General features: G+C 38.7%; 1 protein-coding gene and 1 non-coding gene across 9 annotated transcripts in view; both read right to left on the bottom strand.

Moving 5' to 3' along the window:
- LARP4 (La ribonucleoprotein 4) overlaps positions 1–23787 on the bottom strand; it is a 79422-nt gene that overhangs the window by 15974 nt on the left and 39661 nt on the right. For 7 of the 8 annotated variants that reach the window (XM_036301975.1, XM_036301974.1, XM_036301979.1 and 4 more), the window contains 5 exons: positions 17075–17287; positions 16487–16599; positions 13513–13725; positions 12318–12366; positions 8824–8985 (listed from right to left, as the gene is read on the bottom strand). In XM_036301975.1, coding sequence (XP_036157868.1) covers positions 8824–8985; positions 12318–12366; positions 13513–13725; positions 16487–16599; positions 17075–17287 — 750 coding nt within the window. The remainder of the gene's footprint in view (positions 1–8823; positions 8986–12317; positions 12367–13512; positions 13726–16486; positions 16600–17074; positions 17288–23787) is intronic. The other variant, XM_036301976.1, reaches the window with a different exon arrangement.
- Positions 9157–9260, bottom strand: LOC118652285. Its single transcript, XR_004966542.1, has one exon. It is a non-coding gene; the product is annotated as a U6 spliceosomal RNA (small nuclear RNA).

Below are 23787 nucleotides of genomic sequence, written 5' to 3' on the forward strand. Positions count from 1 at the left end.
GAGGCAAGAACATACAATGGTGCCAAGATAGTCTCTTCAATAAATGGTGTTGGGAAAATTGGACAGATATATGCAATAAAATGAAACTAGACCACCAACTTACACCATACACAAAAATGAACTCAAAATGGATAAAGGACTTAAACGTACGACAGGAAACCATAAAAATTTTAGAAGAATCCAAAGGCAACAAAATCTCAGACATATGCCGAAGCAATTTCTTCACTGATACAGCTCCTAGGGCACTTGAAACTAAAGAGAAAATGAACAAATGGGACTACATCAAAATAAAAAGCTTCTGCACAGCAAAAGAAACCATCAACAAAACAACGAGAAAACCCACTGTGTGGGAAAACATATTTGCCAATGTCATATCTGATAAGGGCCTAATCTCCAAAATTTATAGGGAACTCATACAACTTAACAAAAGGAAGATAAACAATCCAATAAAAAAATGGGCAAAGGACCTAAATAGACACCTTTCAAAAGAGGACATTCAGAAAGCCAAGAGACATATGAAAACATGCTCAAAGTCACTAATCATCCAAGAGATGCAAATCAAAACAACAATGAGGTACCATCTCACACCTGTCAGACTGGCTATCATCAACAAATCAACAAACGACAAGTGCTGGAGAGGATGTGGAGAAAAAGGAACACTTGTGCACTGCTGGTGGGAATGCAGACTGGTGCAGCCACTATGGAAGACAGTATGGAGTTTCCTTAAAAAACTGAAAATAGAACTCCCATTTGACCCTGTGATCCCACTTCTAGGAATATATCCCAAGAAACCAGAAACACCAATCAGAAAGGATATATGCACCCCCATGTTCATAGCAGCACAATTCACCATAGCTAAGATCTGGAAACAGCCTAAGTGCCCATCAGTAGATGAATGGATTAGAAAACTGTGGTACATCTACACGATGGAATACTATGCTGCTCTAAAAAGGAAGGAACTCTTACCATTTGCAACGTCATGGATGGAACTGGAGAGCATTATGCTAAGTGAAATAAGCCAGTCAATGAAGGAAAAATACCACATGATCTCACTCATTCATGGATAATAGAGACCATTATAAACTTTTGAACAATAATAGATACAGAGGCAGAGCTGCCTCAAACAGATTGTCAAACTGCAGCAGGAAGGCCGGGGAGGGTTGGGGGGCAGGAGGTAGGGGGGTAAGAGATCAACTAAAGGACTTGTATGCATGCATATAAGCATAACCAGTGGACATAAGACATTGGGGGATAGGGGAGGCTAGGGGACTTTCTAGGGCGGGGGGATAAAATGGACACATATATAATACCCTTTGTAATACTTTAAGCAATAAAAAGAAAAATAAATAAATAAAAAAATAAATGTCTAACTGCTATGTTGTACATTTGAAACTAATATAATATTGAATGTCAATTATAATTAAACAATAAAATTTTAAAATTAGACTTATAGAGTCATTTCTCCAAATAAGATATACAAATGGCCAAGAAGAATATATGAAACGATGTTCAACATCATTAGTCATTAGGGAAATGCAAATCAAAACCACAACAAGAAACCACTACATACTCACTAGGATGGCTATAATGAGTAAGAGAGGCAATAACAAAAGTTAGTTATATGGAGATATTGGAACCCTCATACATAGAAAGTGGCAATGTAAAATGGTGCAGCCACTTTGGAAAATAGTGAGGCAGTTCCTCAAAAAGTTAGAGTTACCATAATTCACTCTTGGGTACCCAAGAGAAATCATGTCTGCAAAAAATTGAAGCAAAAATGTTCATAGTAGCATTATTCATAATAGCCAAAAAAGTGAGAACAACACAAATGTTCATCAAATGGTGAACAGATAAACAAAATGTGGAACAGTAGTCCCTCCCTTATCAATAGGTAATATGTTCCCAGAACCCCAATATTTCCTATACAAACATATCTATATCTATGATAAAGTTTAATTTACAAATTAAGCTCAGTAATACATTAATCCTATATAATAAAAGTATAATATGCAAAGAGACCAAAAGGCGAATGTCTAGTTGCTATGACATGCACTGACAACCAAGGGGCAGACGCTCAATGGAGGAGCTGCCCCCTGGTGGTCTGTGTGCTCCCACAGGGGAGACGCTGCTCAGCCAGAAGCCAGGCTCACTGCTGGGGAGCGCAGCAGCGGTGGTGGGAACCTCTCCTGCCCCCGCTGCAGGCGGGTGGTAAGGAGTGAGAGGTCCCAGACTGTGAGAGCCCCATACTGCAAGAGGGATGTCTGACTGCCTCCTAGGGATGCGGCCTAAGCCAGCAGGTGGACATCCCCCAAGGGGTCCTGGACTGCGAGAGGACACAGGCTGGGCTAGGGGACCCTGCCCCCACCCCCCACCCCCCGTCAGTGCACGAATCTCATGCACTGGGCCTCTAGTAACCAAAAAAAACACAAAAAACAAAAACAGAAAATTACAACAATATCCTATCTAATAAAAGAGAAACATGGTAATTGGCGTATGACCGCTACCCTTCCCATTGGCCAATCAGCAAGATATGCAAATTAACTGCCAGCCAAGATGGCGGCCGGCAGCCAGGCAGCTGATGCGAACAGGGAGGCTTGCTTGCTTCAGTGACAGAGGACTCCAACGTTCCCCGCCTGACTTGCCGGCCTCTCAGCTGCAACTCTAAGCAACTATGTTGCAAATATAGAAGCTAAAAAAAACCCCAGAAACCTGCTTTACTCAGCCGGGCTTCAGCCAGCTGGACCGCAACATTGTATCAAATACAGACGGTAAACAAAGGCCAGAAACCTGTTTTCAGCAGCCAAGGCCTCAGAGCTAAAGCTGGCCCAGAATAAAAAAAGAAAAAAGAAAAAAAGGAGCGGTTGGGAGCTTCAGTCACCCGTCAGCCTGAAAACAGCCCTCAGCCCCTCAGCCAGGCACCCCAGTGGGGACCCCCACCCTGATCCAGGACACCCTGCAGGGCAAACCAGCCGGCACCCACCTGTGCACCAGGCTTCTATTCTATATAGTAAAAGGGTAATATGCCTCCCGGCACCGGGATCAGCAGGGCCGCGAGGCCTCCCAGCACCGGGATCAGTGTGACAGGGGGCAGCGCCCAAACCCCCTGATCGCCCTGCGGCTCTGTGTGTGACAGGGTGCAGCGCCCTAACCACCTGATCGGCCCTGCTCTGTGTGTGACAGGGTGAAGCGCCCCAACCCCCCTGATGGGCCCTGCTCTGTGAGTGACAGTGGGGAGCTCCTCAACCCCCTGATCAGCCCTGCTGTGTGTGTGACAGGGTACGGAGCCCCAACACCCTGATCCGCCCTGCTCTGTGCATGACACGGGGTGGTGCCGCAACTTCCCTATCGACCCTGCCTTGAGTGTGACAGGGGGCGGTGCCCCAACCTCCCAATCGGCCCTACCCTGAGCGTGACTAGGGGTGGCATCGCAACCTCCAGATCCGCCCTGCTCTGTGCATGACAGGGGGCGGCACCCCAACTCCCCAATCGGCCCTGCTCTGAGCCCGACCAGGGGCTGCACCTAGGGATTGGGCCTGCCCTCTGCCACCCGGGAGCAGGCCTAAGCCAGCAGGGCGTTATCTCCCGAGGGGTCCCAGACTGCGAGAGGGCACAGGCCGGGCTGAGGGACCTCCTCTCCCTCCCGAGTGCACAAATTTTTGTGCACCGGACCTCTAGTCCTATATAATAAAAGCCTAATATGCTAAGTGTCCGGTCCTCTGGTGACCGGTCAACTGTTCAACCAATCAAAGTATAATATGCTAATTACATGCTAAGGCCGCTCAATGGCTCTATGATGTGCACTGACCACCAGGGGGGAGATGCTCTGACTGGTAGGTTAGCTTGCTGCTGTGGTCCGGCAGATCAGGACTGAGTGAGATGGGTTGGACAAGCCCTGGAGCCCTCCTGCAGTCCCTCCCCAGACTGATTGTGCACTGGTGGGGTCCTTCTTCCTGGCCTGTGCCCTCTCGCAATCCGGGACCCCTTGAGGGATGTCAGAGAGCCGGTTTCAGCCTGATCCCGCAGGTCACTCCTCTCTGGAGGGCACCAGATGCAGGGCTCACAGCTGGCGAGCACTGCTGTGGCAGCTTGAGCCTCTCTTGATTGGGACTAATTGGGCGTGAGCCCTCAGCAGGTGCAGTGGGGCCCGGGATGAGCAGGAGCAGCAGGTAGGAGCTGCAGACAGCGTAGGACTACAGGTTTTGTTGGACTCCAGGTTTCAGGCCAATCCCTGCAGGGGACCCAGAGGGGCCCCACCTGGTACATGAATTCGTGCACCAGGCCTCTAGTACTGTAATAAAGGTTTTGTGAATGTGGTCTGTCGTCTTTCTCAAAATATCTTATTGTACAGCACTTACCATTTCACTTAAAGGAAGACTCTACATCTTCTCTTTGGCATATACAAATCACCAGCATCACTACTCTTATGCTCTGGGGCCATTATTATGTAAAGTAAGAGTTTCTTGCACACAAGCACTGTACTATAGTGACATGTGACCAGATAACTGAGAGACTAAAGGCTGGATAGTGTATATACTGTGGATACACCTGACAATGATTCACACACCAAGCGTGCTTCCCCGAAGGGTATGAAATTTGAAACTTAAGAATTGTTGCCTGGCTGGTGTGGCTCAGTTGGTTGGGTATCATCCTGTGAACCAAGGGGTAGTAGGTTCAAGTCCTGGTCAGGGCACATGCTTAGGTTGCAGGCTTGATCCCTGATAGCAGGTTTGCAGGAGGCAGTGGATTGATTTGTTGTTATCACATTGATGTTTCTATCTCTCCCCCCCTCCATCTCTCTCTAAAAATCCATTTAAAAATCTTCAATTAAAATTTATGCATTGTTAATTTTTGGAATTTTCCATTTAATAGTTTTAAATTGTGGTAACTGAAACCATGGAAAGCAAAATTACAGATGGGGGCGGGGGGGCGCTACTATATATTCATACAATGAAATGTTACTGTGCAATGAAAGGAATAAAGGACACATGCCACAACAATGGATGAATCTTGAGGACATCATGCCAAGTGAAATACGCTAGCCACAAAAAGACAAAATACTCTATGATTCTATTTATATGAGGCAACTAAAATAATCAGTTATAGAGACAAAGTAGGATGATGGTTGCCAGGAGCTGAGGGAAGGGAGAATGGGATTTATTGTTTACTGGTAGTATTTTAGCTTTGTAAGACTAAAAGAGTTCTGGAGATTGATTGCACAACAACATGAATGTATTTAGCACAACTGAGCTGCACACACTTAACAATGGTTAAGATAGTAAATTTATGTTATGTGTATTTTACCAGAATTAAAACAAGAAAAAGAAAAATAAGACAAGTACAAAACTCAAAATTAGGAAAGCCAAAACAAGCAAACCAAGGTCCAATATCAAATTAAGAGTTCCAGAAAAAGAGAAGAAAAGAGGTGAAGGATTTATCAGAGAGAAGTACAGGAAATTTATCCCACATGGAAGGTCATGAGTTTCCAGATTTAAAAATCCCATGAAGGTATCCAGTACAATGACTAAAACCAAACAAAACAAAGAGTGTCATAGCAAGATACATCATCATGAAATTTCACAGAATACCAGGAATAAATAAAATATCCCCCCCTCCGGTGGGGTGGGATGGGTGGAAAGATAAACGTCATTGGGAGAATGAGGGATCAAAACCATAGTTTCTAGCCCGGTTGCAGTGGCTCAGTGGTTGAGCGCTGACCTATGAACCAGGAGGTCACAATTCGATTCCCAGTCAGAGTACATGCTTGGGTTACTGGATCAATGAGGGAGTGCAGGAGGCAGCCAATCAGTGATTCTCTCTCATCACTGATGTATCAATCTCTCCCTCTCTCTTCCTCTCTAAAATCAATAAAAATATATTTAAAAAACAAATAAACCGCAGTTTCTGAAATGAACCTCTTGAAGCTAGATTATTTCCTAAGCCAAAAAGAAAAAGAAAAAGAAAACTACAAAGGAAATACTGCCAAATATAACCATATTAAAATTAAGAACCTGTTTTTTACCCACAAATACATAAGACTGAAAATAAACCATTAGTGATATACATAACTGACAAAGAATTAGTATCCAGAATACTGTTTAAATTCCATGAATCTGTAAGATAAGAGATAACCCAATTTAATGTGCCAAAATATTTAAAAAACTCTTTTTATAAAAGAGACTCAAATGGCCAATAAATATAAAAATGATAATTTAGCTGTGGCCAGTTGCTCAGTGGTTAGAGCATTGGCCCATGGGTCACAGGTTCAATTCCCGGTTAAGGGCACAGGCAAGGGCACCTCGTTTGCAGGTTCCCCAGCCCCAGTAGAAGTGAGTCTCTCTCTCTCTCCCCCAGTCCCCCTTTAGAAATCAATGGAAAAAATACCCTTGGGTGAGAATTAAAAAAATAATAATAAAAAAAAAAAGGTAATTTAACCTCAAGAGTCATTCAAATTTTAAAAAGCCGTATCACTGCCCTGGCCGGTTTGGCTCAGGGGACTGAAGGGTCCCAGGTTTTATCCCAGTCAAGGGCATGTACCTGGATTGCGGGCACATCCCCAGTAGGGGGTGTGCAGGAGGCAGCTGATCGATGCTTCTCTCTCATCCATGTTTTTAACTTTCTATCCCTCTCCCTTCCTCTCTGTAAAAAAATCAATAAAATATATATTAAAAAAAAAGTTACCGATTTAAAAAAAAAAAAAAGCCCTATCACTCAGCAATTATACCTTAGAAATGTTCTTGCTCACATGAACAGAAAGTTTGAAGATTCATAGCAGTATTGCTTATAATAATGAACCAACAAAAAACATTAGTCCATCAATGGTAGAATGAATAAATGTTATATTCTTACACAATAGCTCAAAATAAAATAGTCGCCTACATCAACAGCAATATATTTCATACAACACAGAAGGGAAGAAGTAACAAAAGAATACATATATGTATAACCCAAGGACACAGACAACAGGATGATGAAGACTTGGATGAGGGGTGAACTGGAGGGGGTCAATGGGGAAAAGGAGGGTCATATGTAATACGTTCAATAATAAAGATAAAAAAAAGACAGCCTGATTTTCAAAGGTGAAATATATGAATCTTAGAAGTGAAATACTGTACTTTTAGAAAAAGGCAATAAAGTATCTTCAAAATTTCAAAGAAAACACAGCTCAAATGTCCATCAATAGTAGAATGAATTCTACTAGATATGCTACTGATCAAGTGTGAGAACATCAAAACATTTTCGGAATGCAAGATCTCTACAAATTTATACTAAAAGCCCTTTATTCAGGAAGCTTGGGAAGATGTGACTCACCATAATATGGGAAAGTAAAACAAGAACAAGAAAAAGGGGGATCTAACCAAGTAGAGTAAGGAAAATTCCCAGGATTGATAGTGAAGAGACGTCCCAGGAACATAGCTGTGCAGGCCATGGAGAATATAAAAAAGGAGAAATAATAACAGTATACTATGGGGCTGTTAGGAAAAAGTTATGTAATACTGAGGTGTGCCTTACAATGATGGCATATTTTACTCTAACTAGCAATAATATTTTTTCTTAGTGATACTAAAATAATGGGGCATAGCCCGAGCTAGTTTGACTCAGTGGATAGAGCATCAGCCCACGGACTGAAGGATCTCAGGTTCAATTGTAGTCAAGGGCACACACCTCGGTGCAGGCTCAATCCCTGGACTTGGTTGGGGCCCGTGTGGCAGGCAACCAATCGATGTGTCTCTCTCATATTGATGTTTCTCTCTGTCTCTCTCCACTCCCTTCTGCTCTCTCTAAAAATCAGTGGGAAAATAGCGTTGGGTGAAGAGTAACAAAAAAATGAAATTAATTAAATTTTAAATAAAATAATGGGGCATCTTATAATTGATGGTATCCTAGATATTATAAAGTAAAATCTACTGGGAGGATGAGAAGAATATGTTGCTTTAAGAGAGCTAAATACTTAGCTTCTAGAATGTAAAGTTAATAGATGTCTATAACTGAAAGGTAAAAAAAAAAATAGCAGTATAACCATGTTAATTAGAAATACAGGAACAAATGTCAAGAGAAAAGCTAGAGTTGAAGGTGGTTGCAGGGTACTATTTCCATTACAAGCCTAGGTATACTGTGTACATGTGCTATTAAAATAACAATAGAATTAGAAAAAAGGGGGGGGGCAGAACATGAGAAAATTCTGTGGGGAATGGGAATTTATCATATTAAGAGGTCTAACTCGAAAATATTAGAGGATGAGGTATCCTAACATTTTGACATCCACTCTCCATTATTTAAAAACTGAGTTTACCAAACTAGCTTAAAATTCTCATTTATATCATTGGTTAATTATAGGCACTTAAGTGGAAATGACACTTTCCATTTGGCTTGCATTAATCAGTTCTATCAAGCTGAATGACCGACAAAGACATGTAAAAATGACAAAATATTTTATTTGTAGCTTTATCATAAATATTTTTCTTAGTTTTTTTAAAATCCTCACCTGAGGGTATTTTTTTTAACTGATTTTAGATAAAGAACGGAGAGAGATAGAGAAACACTGATCAGTTGCCTCCCCTACCGCAACCTAGGTATGTGCCTTAAGGAGGAATCGAACTTGCAGCCTTTTGATGTACTGGACGTAGGGGACGATGCTCCAACCAACCGAGCCACGTGGCCACAGGACTATCATAAATCTTTTTATAATACTCAATGGATACTGACAATCCCCTGAATTAAAACTATATTAGAAATACTTATTAAGAACAAAAACCTAAATAACTTAAAACATAGGCTAATACTATAGTCCCCAAAAGGTAGAAGATTGGATGTTTTAGTGTTTACCTTTTCTTTGCAGACACCTTTAACAACATCAGACATCCTACTCTCCAAAACAAGTTCACCTGGTGTTCTTGATGAACTTCCAGGTAAAGGAGGAAAATTTGAGGCTAATAAGTCAAACTTTGGTGTTGGAGCCTTTGCTTCAGCTGTTGAAGGTTGGGGTCTCTAAAAGACACAAATCATAAAACAGGTCATATGACTACCTTATTCTCTAACCCTGTACCACAGAAGCTGAAACTTCAAAAAACAAACTCTACCCTAATGTACAGAATTGTTTCCCTATAAATTTTTGGCTTCTCATCTTAATTGAACTCTTATTAGTCTTTTTTTTTTTTTTTTAATATGGAATGGTTCACAAATTTACAAGTCATCCTTCCACAGGGCTATGTAATTCTTCTCTACATTGCTCAAATTTTAGTATATGTGCTGCTGAAGAGAACATGAGCTTTCATAGTCTATCAGTCCTCCATACCTTTAGTTAGCTCCCTCTCTTGTTTATTTTGCAAACTTTGCCACACTCCTAAGCCTTCTAATCAATCTCCACTATTCTTTGCTTTCTAAATTAGCTATACCTCCTTTTCTAACAAAAAAAACCCCTACCTCACATAAATTTGCCATCATCATTCACCCTTCCATACAGTCTCAAGAGAGAACAATATCCTTCCTTGAAAATCTCATCTGTCCCTTTCATCCTAACCACTCTCTATATCCTCTGACAAACCTCTCATTTGTACCTCCTCCTCTACCTCTTCACCTCTGTACTCATCATACCACTGCTTTGACAAGTCACCAATGCCTTCCACAATGCAAAAGCTGGCAGACTTTTTTCCATGACCTCACTATAGCATTTGGCATGGTAAACATTCTTTCCGTTGGGAGCTCATTTCTCCCTTAGCTTCTGTGACACACCTTTCTATTGATGCACAGATCTGATAATCATGTGCTGTTCTCTGCCTGCCTACTTCTTTTGATGGTTTTTGATTTCTATACAGTCATTACTTCTCACTTTCCATATCCCATACTTTCCCTGTGTGATGATACCCTTTATTCATGACTTTAACTATTATCTACATGCAAACAATCCTTAAAACAATTTTTCACTTTTTGGTAACTTTTGGCTGCACAACTCTGAAAACATACCAAAAATTATTGAGTTGTACACTTTATTTTCAGCCCAGACCTTCACCTGAAACCCAGATATCCATTTGCCAGCCTATCAGCCATTGCCACTCAGACTTTACTTGGATACTTCAAACAACATGATGAACAATCTCATTTTTCAACCCAAAGCCACTATGTTCCCCAAGGTTCCATTTTTGACCCTTTTTAAAAAAAATCACTCACTATACAGAGAGTCCCCTGCCATGGCCTCATCTACTCATATGACTTCAATTACTATGAGCAAGTTTACAAATCCTAAATTTTATCTCTAGCTAACATCGCCCTCCTGCACAAGGGCACCTCACTCCTGCCCTTCCTACTGGAAAACATGCCTGTCTCCTTTTTCTTCATCTCAACCTTCAGTCCTCAATCCAGACATTTTTTAACATGTTAAACAGACCTCAAACCTAATTTCTCCTCTCAACTGTTCAGGGCCACTTGAGGATGTTACTGCTTCAATGGTATCTTTAAAAAGTTGTTGCCTAAAATCTCATGGCTGCCCATAGTATAGAAAGCTATAAATGGAAAAAACAACACTGTTTTAAAGGGTTCATAGTTTGCCCTAAGGACTACTCTTTGTTATAACGCAATACACTTTCTTCTTTGAAAATGTGTATGCTTTTAATACTTAATAAATGTGGTGTATGTGTAACTTATATGTATAACCAACAGTAAGCTATATGTATACTACTTAAATATGTATACAATTCACTACTTACACATGTAAAATAAGCATTATATTACACATTTATGATATATCTGTAAATTCTAGACAGAGTTTTCTTGAGACCTCTATATCTTCCTACATCATTTTCATTCCTCAACACTTTTTGGGCCCAGTTAAGAAATGGTAAGTAGTCACTATGAACAAACACACACAAAAAATCAAAATATGAATAATCTGAGGCATTAAGATTCAAATAAGAACGTTAGGCCTTAGCTATAAACATTTTTCTTTAAGCGATTTTATAAGATTAGTGGATATAAGAATTAACAGCAGGTAGAAAATTGACTCCAAACAATTAATAAACAGTATAACAGTTTCTAACACCATCCAACAGAGCTTTAAAAATTAATGATATGCTTTATCAGATTGGCAAAAAATCATATCCTGCCCTGACTGGTGTGGCTGTTGGTTGAGCGTCGTCCCATGCACCAAAAAGGTTAACAGTTTGATTCCTGGTCAGAGCACATGCCTGAGTTGTGGGCTCAATCCCTGGTGGGGGGCGTGCAGGAGGCAAGCTGATCAATGTTGTACTCTCACATCAATGTTTCTCTCTCCCTTCCTCTCTAGTGATTAATAAACTATAAAAAAATAAAATAAAATCATATCCTCTGTAAGATGATGGATAAACAGGAATGAAAATCAGCACAACCTCTATAGAAAACTACTTAGCAGCAACTTATTAAATTGTGACCCAGAAATCCCACTTCTAGAGATTCTCCTTCAGATACTGCATACATAGGAAACAATAATTTTATGAAGTTATCATTGCACTGTTTGTAATAGCACTTATATACAACCACAAGATTCAAACTGCTTAAATGTCTGTTAGTAAAGTAAGAGTTTTAATCTTTTCATAGAATATTTTCATATTTTTTATTTTTAAACCATGTGAAAATATTAGATACTCAAGTAATTTTTTAAGAAAGTGAGAAACACAGGTCAAATCCTTAACTATATGTGCATTTTAAGGGTGGAGGGAGCGTGATAATGGTGTATATTTCAGGGTCAAGCACAGGCTGCATACCTTAGGCTGAATACTATCATCAAGTAGCCCTAACCCAGTGGTCGGCAAACTGCGGCTCGCAAGCCACATGCGGCTCTTTGGCCCCTTGTGTGTGGCTCTTCCACAAAATACCACGTGCGGGCGCACATGTGCGTACAGTGCGATTGAAACTTCGTGGCCCATATGCAGAAGTCGGTATTTTGTGGAAGAGCCACACTCAAGGGGCCAAAGAGCTGCATGTGGCTCACAAGCCGCAGTTTGCCGACCACTGCCCTAGCTGGTTTGGCTCAGTAGATACAGCGTCAGCCTGCGAACTGAAGGGTCCCAGGTTTGATTCTGGTCAAAGGCACATGTCCGGATTATGGGCTCAATCCCCAAGGGGGGACGTGCAGGAGGCAGCCGATCAATGGTTCTCTCTCATCATTGATGTTTCTTTCTGTTTCTCTCTCCCTCTCCCTTCCTCTCTGAAATCAGTAATATATTTTTTTTTTAAAAATCAATCAAGTAGAAACCTAAAAGTCAAGGTAGATCACAAGTCAATGCCATAGTAAATCACAAAAGAAAAGAAAAATTAACAGCAGTAATTAAAAGTAAAAAAATACTTACTGGGATTCTGTCATCTTCTCGTCGTCTTCGACCTCTGAAAAGAGTTCTCCTTTTAACAAAACAAAGGGTGGTGGGAGGGAGAACTCATAAGTTTCTTCAAATTTATACATTTCATAGAAAATGAGTGTATTTCTATTTTAAGTATCTATACATCTAAATTTCCATTATTATTAAAAGACTAGAGGCCCGGTGCACGAAATTCATGCACTCAGCAGGGGTGGGGTGGGGGGGGGGTGTTGTGTCCCTCAGCCTGGATTGTGAGAGGGCACAGGCCAGGCCGAGGGACCCCACCGGTACATAATCAGGGCCAGGGAGGTTGGCCAGCTGGGGAGGGACCCCAGGAGGGCTCCTAAGCATGTCCAGCCAGTCTCACTCCATCCCGATCAGCCAGACCCCAGCAGCAAGCTAACCTACCAGTCAGAGAGTCTGCCCCCTGGTGGTCAGTGCACGTCATAGTGAGTGGTTAAGAAGCCTTAGCATATTATGCTTTGATTGGTTAAATGGCTGACCGGACGACTGGACACTTAGTGTATTAGGCTTTTATTATATAGGATAAATATGTATTCTTCTGAAGGGATCCTGAGCAAATCTACCAAAAACTTCAACTACGATCACCACCACCACCACCACCACGAAGTAAGCTATGCATATTTTTATTAGAAGCACTCTCTCCACACCAGGAGCAGATTAGGGTTCAGTTATGTTTTTTTTCAGGCAAGTTAGGTTATATATAACCACATTCCCTTAGTTTAGAAGTTGTAAGAAATTAGCTCTGGCTGGGTAGCTAAGTTGGTTTTACAGCACTGCTCTGATATGCCAAGGCTGGGAGGTTCAATCCCATGAGGGCACATACAGGAAGCAACCAATGAATGCATAAATAAGTGGATCAACAAATGTCTCGCTCCATTCCTCTCTAAAATCAATCAATCAATCAGATAGTTGTGGGAAATTAAAACTATAATGCAGATGGGATTTTATCTTCCTAAACCATTCTTTGTGAACTTCAGAATAACTTTCATAAATCTGACTCAGTTACATTCTATATAAACACTCTAAATTTCTTAATAATTATGAAGAACTATTATTAAGTAAAAATGTATTTACTTAACACTAGATCATGGTTTCCAAATACATTATGATAAAAGGAGTTTCATATACCTTATTTCCTTCCAGATTTATTACCATATTCACTTACCTGCCCCTACCATAATCCCCATTCTGTTCAATCGGCAAAGTTGGAGTCTCTTTTGGAAGGTAGCTTTGCTCCTGATGTCCTGTTACTATAGGGTTATGCCGTTCAGTTGGAAAGTTTCTTGAACCAGATCTGTTTACTGGTCCATCCCCCAATGACACAGATCCCTCTGTTGAGTGTTCTGAACCACTTGATGCCCTAAAATGAGGCTTCACGCTATGAGAAATAATGATCATATATATGAGAGGATAAATCAAGACAGACAGAACATCTTTCTTCTTAATGGTAGAAACTCTTAATAGGCCAAGTTAAAAACTGTTTTTTGCTGTTTCCTGTTTTCCATTAATTAAGTTAAACATAAAATTGTTTTATAAAAATGTAAACCCTTTTATGTCCTAGATACATTATTTTTAATAGGCAAAGAACTTTTACATTAAAAAGTTGTTAAAAGACATTTGGGGGAAAATCCAAAGTTCTTTGAGATACTCAGGCTAAAACTACGATTTTAGCTTCTTTCTTTAACATAAGCTGCAGTCTTGACACATGTAAGTCAGCCAGGCTTTAAGCTTATTAATGAATCTGTGTCAAGCCTCTACCTTATTAATTTCTTATTAATTTTATGTATAAAGTACAGACATACATACATAATCTCCAGTATTAAATTTTCATAGGGAGAGCCCTAACTGGTATGGCTCAGTTGTTTGAGCGTCGTCCCATGTACCAGGAAGCTGCTGGTTTGATTCCAAGTTGGGTGCATGCCTGGGTTGTAAGGTTTGATCCTTCCCCAGTAGAGGGTATGCAGAAGGCAGGCAATCAATGTTTCTCTCTCCTCTCCCTTCCTCTCTCTAAAATCAGTAATTTTTTAAAAGGTTGCTGGTTCGAGTCACGGTCAGTGCACTTGCTCAGGTTGTGGGCTCGATCCCCAGGAGGGGCATGCAAGAGGCGGCCAACTGATATGATGCTCTCATATTGTTATGTCTTTCTCCCTCTCTCACATCTTCTCTCTCTCTCTCTCTAAAAAAAAAAATCAATAAAGCTTAAAAAAAATTTTTTCATAAGGGAAAATCAGAAAAAAAGTATAAAAAGGCTCTTTAAGGGAATGACATTTAACAAAAATAAAATGAAGGAATATATTAAAATCCCACCTTCTTACTAAGTATCCCTTGCCAAATGAAATTTGTTGTTCAATGATCCATACGTGGGACATAAAATATAACTAGGAAGATATAATACAACTAATAGCCTGACATGACTTCATGAATTAAGGTATGAAATCTGGTAAAAACAAGACAAAACAAAGAAAGCTACTTCTAACAAAAGTAACTTTTATCTTGGATCATGTGCATAGGCACCCAACTCTTACAATTTATAAGCAGATGAAGCTATGGTAAAGGAGAGAAGATGTAGTTTAATCAATAGTTAAAACATCTAAAGTTAAGTCCAAGCAACTGAGGATCTTGGCTCTATAGATTTTTTAAAAATACGTTTTTATTGATTTCAGAGAAGAAAGGAGAGAGAGAGACAGATAGAAACACCAATGATGAGAGAATTATTGATGGGCAGTCTCCTGCACGGCCCCTACTGGGAATAGAGCCCACAACCTGGGCATGTGCCCTTTACTGGAATCGAACCTGGGACCTTTCAGTCCACAGGCCAACACTCTATCCACTGTTGGCTCTATAGATTAAACGAGAGAGTATAAGACTTATATTTAGCCCCTTGCTTGCAGTTTTTATGCTCCATTTTTTTCCAGTCTATTTTCATAATTACAAATTATGAATAATTACAAATTATATTAATAACACAATGTCAATTCCTGGCTCTCTGAATAGGGATTTAAAACCTCATACATTAATTACAACCGCATTTCCAGCTATCCTACTTTACTCTTTAAAGAACATAAAAAATTAGGTTAAAGATAAAACTCAGGCTACAGAGTTGGGCTGAGTTTAATATGAGATACTTTTCCAGATACTTTCTGTCACAAAGTAGGTTTTTAGTCGCAATTAAAATAATATAATGTCAACTAACACGTAATTTTCAATATATTTATATTATCCATCATATCTGAAAATGACCCCATTAAGTAGCTAAGCTATTTATATTACCTGTTCAAAAACTTTCACTTCAATTTTCTCATTGCATTCAAGAGACCTAATGGACAAGTTAGGTTTAAACAGCCCTCAGATCTCATAATCTTACCCTTCACTGAGAGGGACTAACAATCTCAATCTAGGCAAAAGAAAGAAATAAGCGATAAAAGATAAAAAGGAAGAAGTATAGTGACAGAAAGATAAAGTATGAAAGGTAGAAAAATGCCCCGACTTCTGAAAGTTAGTCCTATTTTCTCTAAGTAGGTCTAGTGATCATCACTGGGCTGTTATAAGGCCAATACAATATAATAAACTGCATGAGGGCCCTATACCGTTACTTTCTCCTTGACTGATATAAATAAATAAAGGTCTGGCAGTGGTCACTTCTTAGAAATAAAGAAACAAAGATTTGGTTGGGGGGGGGGGGTGTCAAAACACTTTACTGTAATATTTGCATTTATATAAGAAAGTATTCATGTGCTATTTCTGTAATTAAAAATTAACAGCAACCTGTGGGGGAACCACTTTGTGTTACCTCTTTAACACACTAAAGGCACTTACACACTGGACTTTGTGTTGCCTCTTTAACACTAAAAGCACTTACACACTGGACTTTGTGTTGCTGCCATAGAACATTTCCTGTTCCCTTTATTTAAAAAAAAAATCAGCATGTACCATCTCAGCCCCAAGTCCTTTTATCCCATTATCAACATGAGGTCAAAGCGTGTTTATAAATTCTAGATTAAATCACTCACATATTTTGTGCAAAACAAAAAAATTCCTTTCCACTGAATCTGCAAATAAGCATTGCAATGAACACAGTGACTCTGTAAGAACTACTGAGAACTGCTTACAATAAATTCCAGCCATGATTTTTATCTTACCGATTTTTTTGGAATGGTCGACCCATATTCACAGCAGCAGCAGCAGCAGCAGTTGTTTTATAAGATCCTGGTGAACTAAAGCCATTCACAAAACTACTATTTGGAAACGGAGCCTAAAAGAAAATTTTAATGTTTAAAAACAGTTAATGGTAAAGGCAGCATCTGATGTGAAGGTCATAAGAAATTTCTGACGACTTAACCTAGCATCAATTTCTTCTAGCTCAAAATAATTTTAAACATTTTACGTTTTCACTTTTGCAGTACATTACAGAACAAGAAATCACTGGTCCATTACTTCATAAAGAACACTTTTCTTTGAGTAAGTTTCACAAAACTAAAAGCAATTTAAATCAATGGATTTATCCAGTCTCTAACTTTAATTCACACAGCAAAATCTAAAGAATAAAATTATAGAAACATTTAGTCATATGCATACATTTGCGATGGGATATTATATAGCCTCATCATTACTTAAAAAACAGAAAATAAACAATCAACAAAACAAAACATGAACTCCCACTCTAGCTGATTTCTTCAAATTTCAGCTTGAGTGAAAAAATTTTATTATTCTGTAAAGATCTCACTTACCAGTGGTGTTTCAAAGTAAGGTGCAGGATTTGGAGACCAAGACTGAGGCACAATACTATAGATGGAGTACTGCTGGTGAGGACTATACACAGGCTGCATAAAGACTGGTGAGGCATACTGTGCTTGAGTTTGAATGGGCTGACTATACATACTAGAATCCATTAATCGAAAACCATTCTTAGCAAAAAACGTATTGATGGCTTTTATCCTTGCCTAGAAGAAAGAGGAACACATAATTACAAAGGATTAAGTGTATATTTTTACAAATATATTTAATTAAAATTTTTAACTTATTTTACACGACTACATTATTTCTGCCTATTGTAGAATTAGGCAAAGGAAAATGACAGGTTTAATTAATTGAAACTTATGTATGGCAAATACACAGAAGTCCAAACAGTGAAACTGTTAATATTCCAAATACATAAATTCTAAAAATAGATCTAAAAGCCAACAATCCTACCTAAAAATGAGTTAGAAAAATAAAGAGTTCACAGAAAAAAAAGGGCAAATGACTCTTAAACATATGAAAAAGATACTAAACCTTGCTAAGAGAAATGCAATTAAAGTTGAATTAAATTTCTCAATTATACAATCAGCAAAGTCTAAAACAGATAATCTGATACATTAAGATGGGCATGCAAAATAGCACAACTCTTATGAACATCAATCCCAATTCTAGAAATCTTTCCCAAATATACACGGACCAAAACAGTCTTTTATTTTATTTCTTTACTTACTGATTTTTAGAGAGAGAGAAAGGAATGGAGAAGGAGAGAGGGAGAAAGAGGGAGAGGGGGAGAGGGGAAGAGGGAGAGAGAGGGGGAGAGATACTTGTTGTTACACTTATTTAAGCATTCATTGGTTGATTCTTATATGTGCCCTGACTGGAATCGAACCCACATCCTTGTTTAGGATGATGCTCTAAACAACTAAACTACCCAGCCAGGGCCAAAGTAGTTTTGGTTTTTTTAAGGATGCACCCAGCTATTCACTGACACCATCTGTAATGCAGGGTCAGGGTGGAGGACAGACTCTCCCCACCACACACAAACCAACCCAACATTCCATCGATGGCTGAACGCATCAGGATACATACACACAACTGAGTAAGTAACCTGCAGATATAAAAAGAACTGAGTAATTGCTCTAAATACTATTATGAAGTGACTTCTAGAATATACAGATTAAAGAAAAAAAGGCAAGGCTGTATCACAAGCTCTTCTCTCGCTAAGTCAGATGGAAATATGAAGACATACTTACATACACATATACAGGGTGTCCCAAATGTATACACACACTATGTCTAGATTATATTACATTTTGAAAATAAAATGTATTTTCATAAACACTCTTTTAAAATGTTTTTTTATTGATTTCAGAGAGGAAGGGAGAGAGAGAAACATCAATGATGAGAAAGAATCATTAATCGGCTGCCTCCTGCATACCCTCTACTAGGGATCAAGCCCGCAACCGAGACATATGTCCTGACCAGGAATCGAACCATGACCTCCTGGTTTATAGGTAGACGCTCAACCATTGAGCCACACTAGCCAGGCAACACTGTCTTTATAATTATTCAAAGTGTGCATACATATTTTTGGGACACCTTGTATATGTGTGAATATTTATTGAAAATATTTTGCTTTTAAACAATGCACATACTGAAAATCAAATTTAAAAAAATCAATGTGTAAAAGTTAAAAGCAAATGGGCCAAAATGTGCATTTATTAATAATATAACAGAGAAATTTTAAGTGGCTTCGAACCAAAATAAAAATCAACTGTGCCCTGGCCAGTTTGGCTCAATTGGTTGAGAGCTTAATACCTGATAGGGGACATGCAGGAGGCAGCGGATTGATGTTTCACTCTCACATTGATGCTTCTCTCTCTGTCCCTCTCCCTTTCCCTCTCTAAAAATCAATTTTTTAAAAAATCAACTGTTATGAAAGTTCCTTACGAATAACCCAAAAGGCAAAGTATGGAATTTTTCTTAATATCTCAGAATTATATTGCTACTGGTATTGTATTCTGATACTTTGTATGTGACTATGGGATTCATCAAATCAATATTATATTGGAGTCACTGAGGTTTGATTTTCACATGGGAAAAAGGAGAAACAAATGTGAGACTGAAGATGTAAAAACTATGCCACCTGAATTCAAAGCGGAAGCATCAGTATAAAATCACGATGGAGTCCAGCTGGTGTGGCTCAGTGGTTGAGCGTTGCCTTATGAACCAGGTTACAGTTTGATTCCCGGTCAGGGTACATGCTTGGGTTGCACTTTTGATCCCCAGTAGGGGCTGTGTAGGAGGCAGCCAATGAAGGACTCGCTCTCACCATTGATATTTCTATTTCTCCCTCTCCCTTCCTTTCTGAAATCAATAAAAATATATTAAAAAAAAAAATAAAGACTATCTTTAAAAAAATCATGTATTTTGTCTTAAAAAACAAACAACAACAAAAACACAAGACAAAACATGTATTTAGTCACAATAACTCCTTATGCAAAGCCAGTGAATACAAAATATCATTTCCCCGTAAAAGTAACACAGGGACTCCAGAGAGTTGGCTGACCCCAAGTCTTGACACAAAAAATACAAAAGCTTCATCTACCTTGTTGCACTAGAGAGCAAACAAGCTAATGAAAATTATAAGGGTCATAACAAGAGAACTCATAAGTAAACTCAGAGGACAATAAGCACACCAAATATGTTTAAATCTTAAAAAAAAATCTGAATGGTCATTTTTGAAAGTTGCCAGAGAATCAATGCATTATTTTCAAAAACAGGTAATAAAAGCTAGAACCAAGCATTTATCATGCATTTTGTCAATGAGATGTACCTCAGGGCAATGAAGATGAGGGCAAGCTTCTCTTTATAGAAGTGTTTCAGCTAATAAATAGAAAACAGATTAACACAGAAATAGTACCTCTTCAACCCTTAATGAATAGAGTTCCCCAAAGAGCAGTAGCAGCTAGCCTAAGAGACATAACAAATATTTTATATGCTTATGCTCTCTCTCTCTCTCCACTGCTCCAAAATCAAATCCAATTCTATTGAAGCCTCTAGATCTAGCTACCAATTTGCAGGAAATACAGGGGACAGAGAATCATGTTAAACTACACTCAAGAATATACAGTAGCTAGCCAATTCAAAGATGGACAAAGGATTTGAATAGACATTTCTCCAAAGAGAATATGTGAATGGCCAATAAGCACAAGAACAGATCCTCAATTTCACTAGTCATTAGTGAAATGCAAATCAAAACTACAATGAGATTCCATGTAATGCATTCTTCATTTCAGTTCCTGCAGTCTTCATTTTTGACTGGTTCTTTTTTTCTTTTTTATCCTTGTTAAGTGGTGCATGACTGTATTTGCATGAATAAACAAAAAATTGAATAGCGGAAAAATGGCAGACTAGCTCCCAGTGAATCAATATTTGAGGAAGAAAGAGTGCTTGGACACTTATGACAACTAGTGGAGTGCTTAATAAAGGGAGAGGCGGCTGATCTTACCTAAGTGGGGGGAAAAAACAAAAACCAACAACAAACCATAGCTACTACTTCCATTCCTCAGGGGCCTGTGTTCTGGGAGTGGCTGCCTGGTGCTAAGGCAGGTTGTGTGAGGACTTTGTCTGTCAAATATGCTGGGTGTGTTGTGGTTAGTCTGGTGGATACCTGAGGGATCTGTGCTGATGTCTGCCTCAATTATGACCCTCTCTGAAGCAGCAGATTACCAGGTGACACCTAAAACTTTAATCGGCCTAAAATAAGGAAATCTCACACTTTGCAAGAGCATGGATGGACCTGGAGACCATTACACTAAATTAAATAAGGCCAGTCAGAGAAAGACAAATACTACTGTGATTTCATTTCATTTATATGTGGAATCTAATGAATAAACCAGACTCAGAGACAGAGAACAGACTGACAGCTGTCAGAAGAGAGGGGTTGAGGCTGGGTGTACTAGTAAAAGGTAAAGGGATTGAGCAATAAACACAGAAAACTGGTGATTTCCAGAGGGAAAGAGGAAGTGGGGGAGGTAGAAAAGGGTAAAGGAGGGATAAATGGAGATGTTAGGAAACTACAGAATTTTACTTCATGAAGTCTATATAATTTTATTAACCAATGTCACCCCAATAAATTCAAAAAACCCTAACTAAGAGACAGAACCCTTCACCACCACCATTACCCTATCTGGAGCCAGACATTTATGGAAATCTTTGTCAGATCTCAGGCTGAATGTAGATAGAGATAATGGAATAGAAATTTCAGTGACCACAACAAGGAATATACACTTTGCAAAAACAGTTTGGAAAAGTTACAGGCCTTTAACAAGCAAAACATCAGTAATATCTGAGGAGTAGAAGAATCAGATTTCCAGAGTTAACATCTTATAAATACTTAGAATATCCAGTTTTCAACAAAAAATTACAAAACATACAAAGAAAGAAAAAACTACAGTGATTCACGGGGGGGGGGGGGGGGGGGAGTTATAAAAATTATCCTGAGGAAGTCCAGACATTGGCATTACTGGATTACTGGTCAAAGATGTTAAATTTTAAATGCGCTCAATGATCTAATGAAAACTATGGACAAACCTAACAGTAATTAGGAAAAAGATATACAAATAAAATGCTAAAAAGGAATCAGTAAGCATACCTTACAAGAAATGCTAATGAGACTTATTCAGATGAAATGAAGCCAGACAGTAACTCAAAGCCATAAGAAGAAATAAGGAACATTACCAAGGATAATCACTTAGGTAAAGAAAAATAAAAGTTACTGTATTTCTGTTATGTAAGTCCTCTTTTTTTCCTCATATGATTTAAAATGGAAATAAGACAATATAAACTGATATCAATGGGCACAAATATATAAAGATGTAACCTGTGAAAGTAAAAAATATAAAGGGGAAGGGACAAAGAAGTATAGGAGCAGAGTATCTGTACACTATTCAATTGACATTGTTATAAATTTAAGATGTTAACTGTAACCCCCCACAGCGGTTCTCAACCTGTGGGTCGCGAACAATGAAAATACATCCTGCATATAAGATATTTACATTACGATTCATAACAGTAGCAAAATTACAGTTATGAAGTAGCAACGAAAATAATTTTATGGTTGGGGGTCACCACAACATGAGGAACTGTATTAAAGGGTCACGGCATTAGGAAGGTTGAGAACCACTGCCCCAAGAGAACCACTAAAAAAAATTTTTTTAAACTTAAAATTATACAGTACAGGTAAGGTGAAAAACAAAATTGGTACACTATAAAAGTTCAATTCAATGAAAAAAAAAAACAGGCAGTTAACTAAGGAACTGAGGTTGGAAACGCCTAGAAAACAAATACCTAGTTAGCAGAATTATCTTTCCTGATTAGTAATTACTTGATATGTAAACAGCTTAAACTCTACTAAAGGCAGAGACTGACAGGTTGAATTTTAAAAAAGAATCCATCTATGTGCTGTCTATCATAGATTCATTTTAGATTCAGAGACATTGAAAGCAACAAAATGCAAGCAAATAGTAACCAAAATACAGCTAAGATGGCTTTATTATTATCAGGCAAAATATACTAGGTCAAAAAAGGTTCCAAAAGACAAAGGACATTATATATTGATAAAAAGTTCAATTAAGCAAAAAGATAAAACAATTGTAAACATACATACATCTACCAACAGAGTCCTTACATACATAAAGCAAACAATGCCAGAACTAAAAGAATACAGTTCTACAATAGAGACTTCATTAACCCACTTTCAATAATGAATAATCAACAGAAGAGCAACAAATAGAGAACTTCAACACTATAAACCAATTGGACCTAAAAAATACTACTTCAAACTCTAGAATATACATTTTTCTCAAGTGTACATAGGACATTATCCTCTCTAAAATCAGTAAAAATATATTTTTCAAAAAGAAGGAAGATTAACTCACACAATGGGAGAAAATATTTGCAAATCATGTATCTGATAAGGGACTAATATCTAAAATATATAAAGAACTACTACAACTCAAAACAAACAACCCAATTTTCAAAAAAGATACACAAATGGCAAAAAAAACACATAAAGACTGAACATCATTAGTCATTAGGAAAATGAAACCCCAAACTATAATGACTTTTATTAAGAAAGCAGAAAATAACAAATGTTGATAAGATGTGGAAAAATTTGAATCATATTACATTGCTGGGAATGTAAACTGGTAGAGCTGCTGTGCAAAAACAGTTTCATGCTTCTCAAAATGTTAAACATGGTATTATATTTGCCAGTAATGTCTAGGTAAATACCTCAAATAACTGATAGTTGTATAGCATTATTCATACTAGCCAAAGAGAGTTAAGAACCCATAAAAAGTAATGAAGTTCTGATATATGCTACAACATGGATGAACCTTGAAAACATTATGCTAAGTGAAATAAGCCAGACACAAAAGGACAAATATTGCATGACTGCACTTATATGCAGTCATCTAAAACAAGAGGCCTAGTGCACAAATTCGTGCATGGGTGGAGTGCCTTGGCCTGGCCAGCAATCAGGGCCATCTCACCCAGTCCAGATGGGAGCAGATGGGGGCTGGGAGGAGGGACCATGGGAGGTTGGCTGGCCGCAGGAAGTTGGCTGTGGGAGCACACTGACCACCAGGGAGCAAGCTCCTGTGTTGAGTGTCATAAAGGTTGTTCAGTCATAAAGGTC

The sequence above is a fragment of the Myotis myotis genome, unplaced genomic scaffold, assembly GCF_014108235.1.
Source record: "Myotis myotis isolate mMyoMyo1 unplaced genomic scaffold, mMyoMyo1.p scaffold_m19_p_3, whole genome shotgun sequence".
Classification (NCBI taxonomy): Eukaryota; Metazoa; Chordata; class Mammalia; order Chiroptera; family Vespertilionidae; genus Myotis; species Myotis myotis.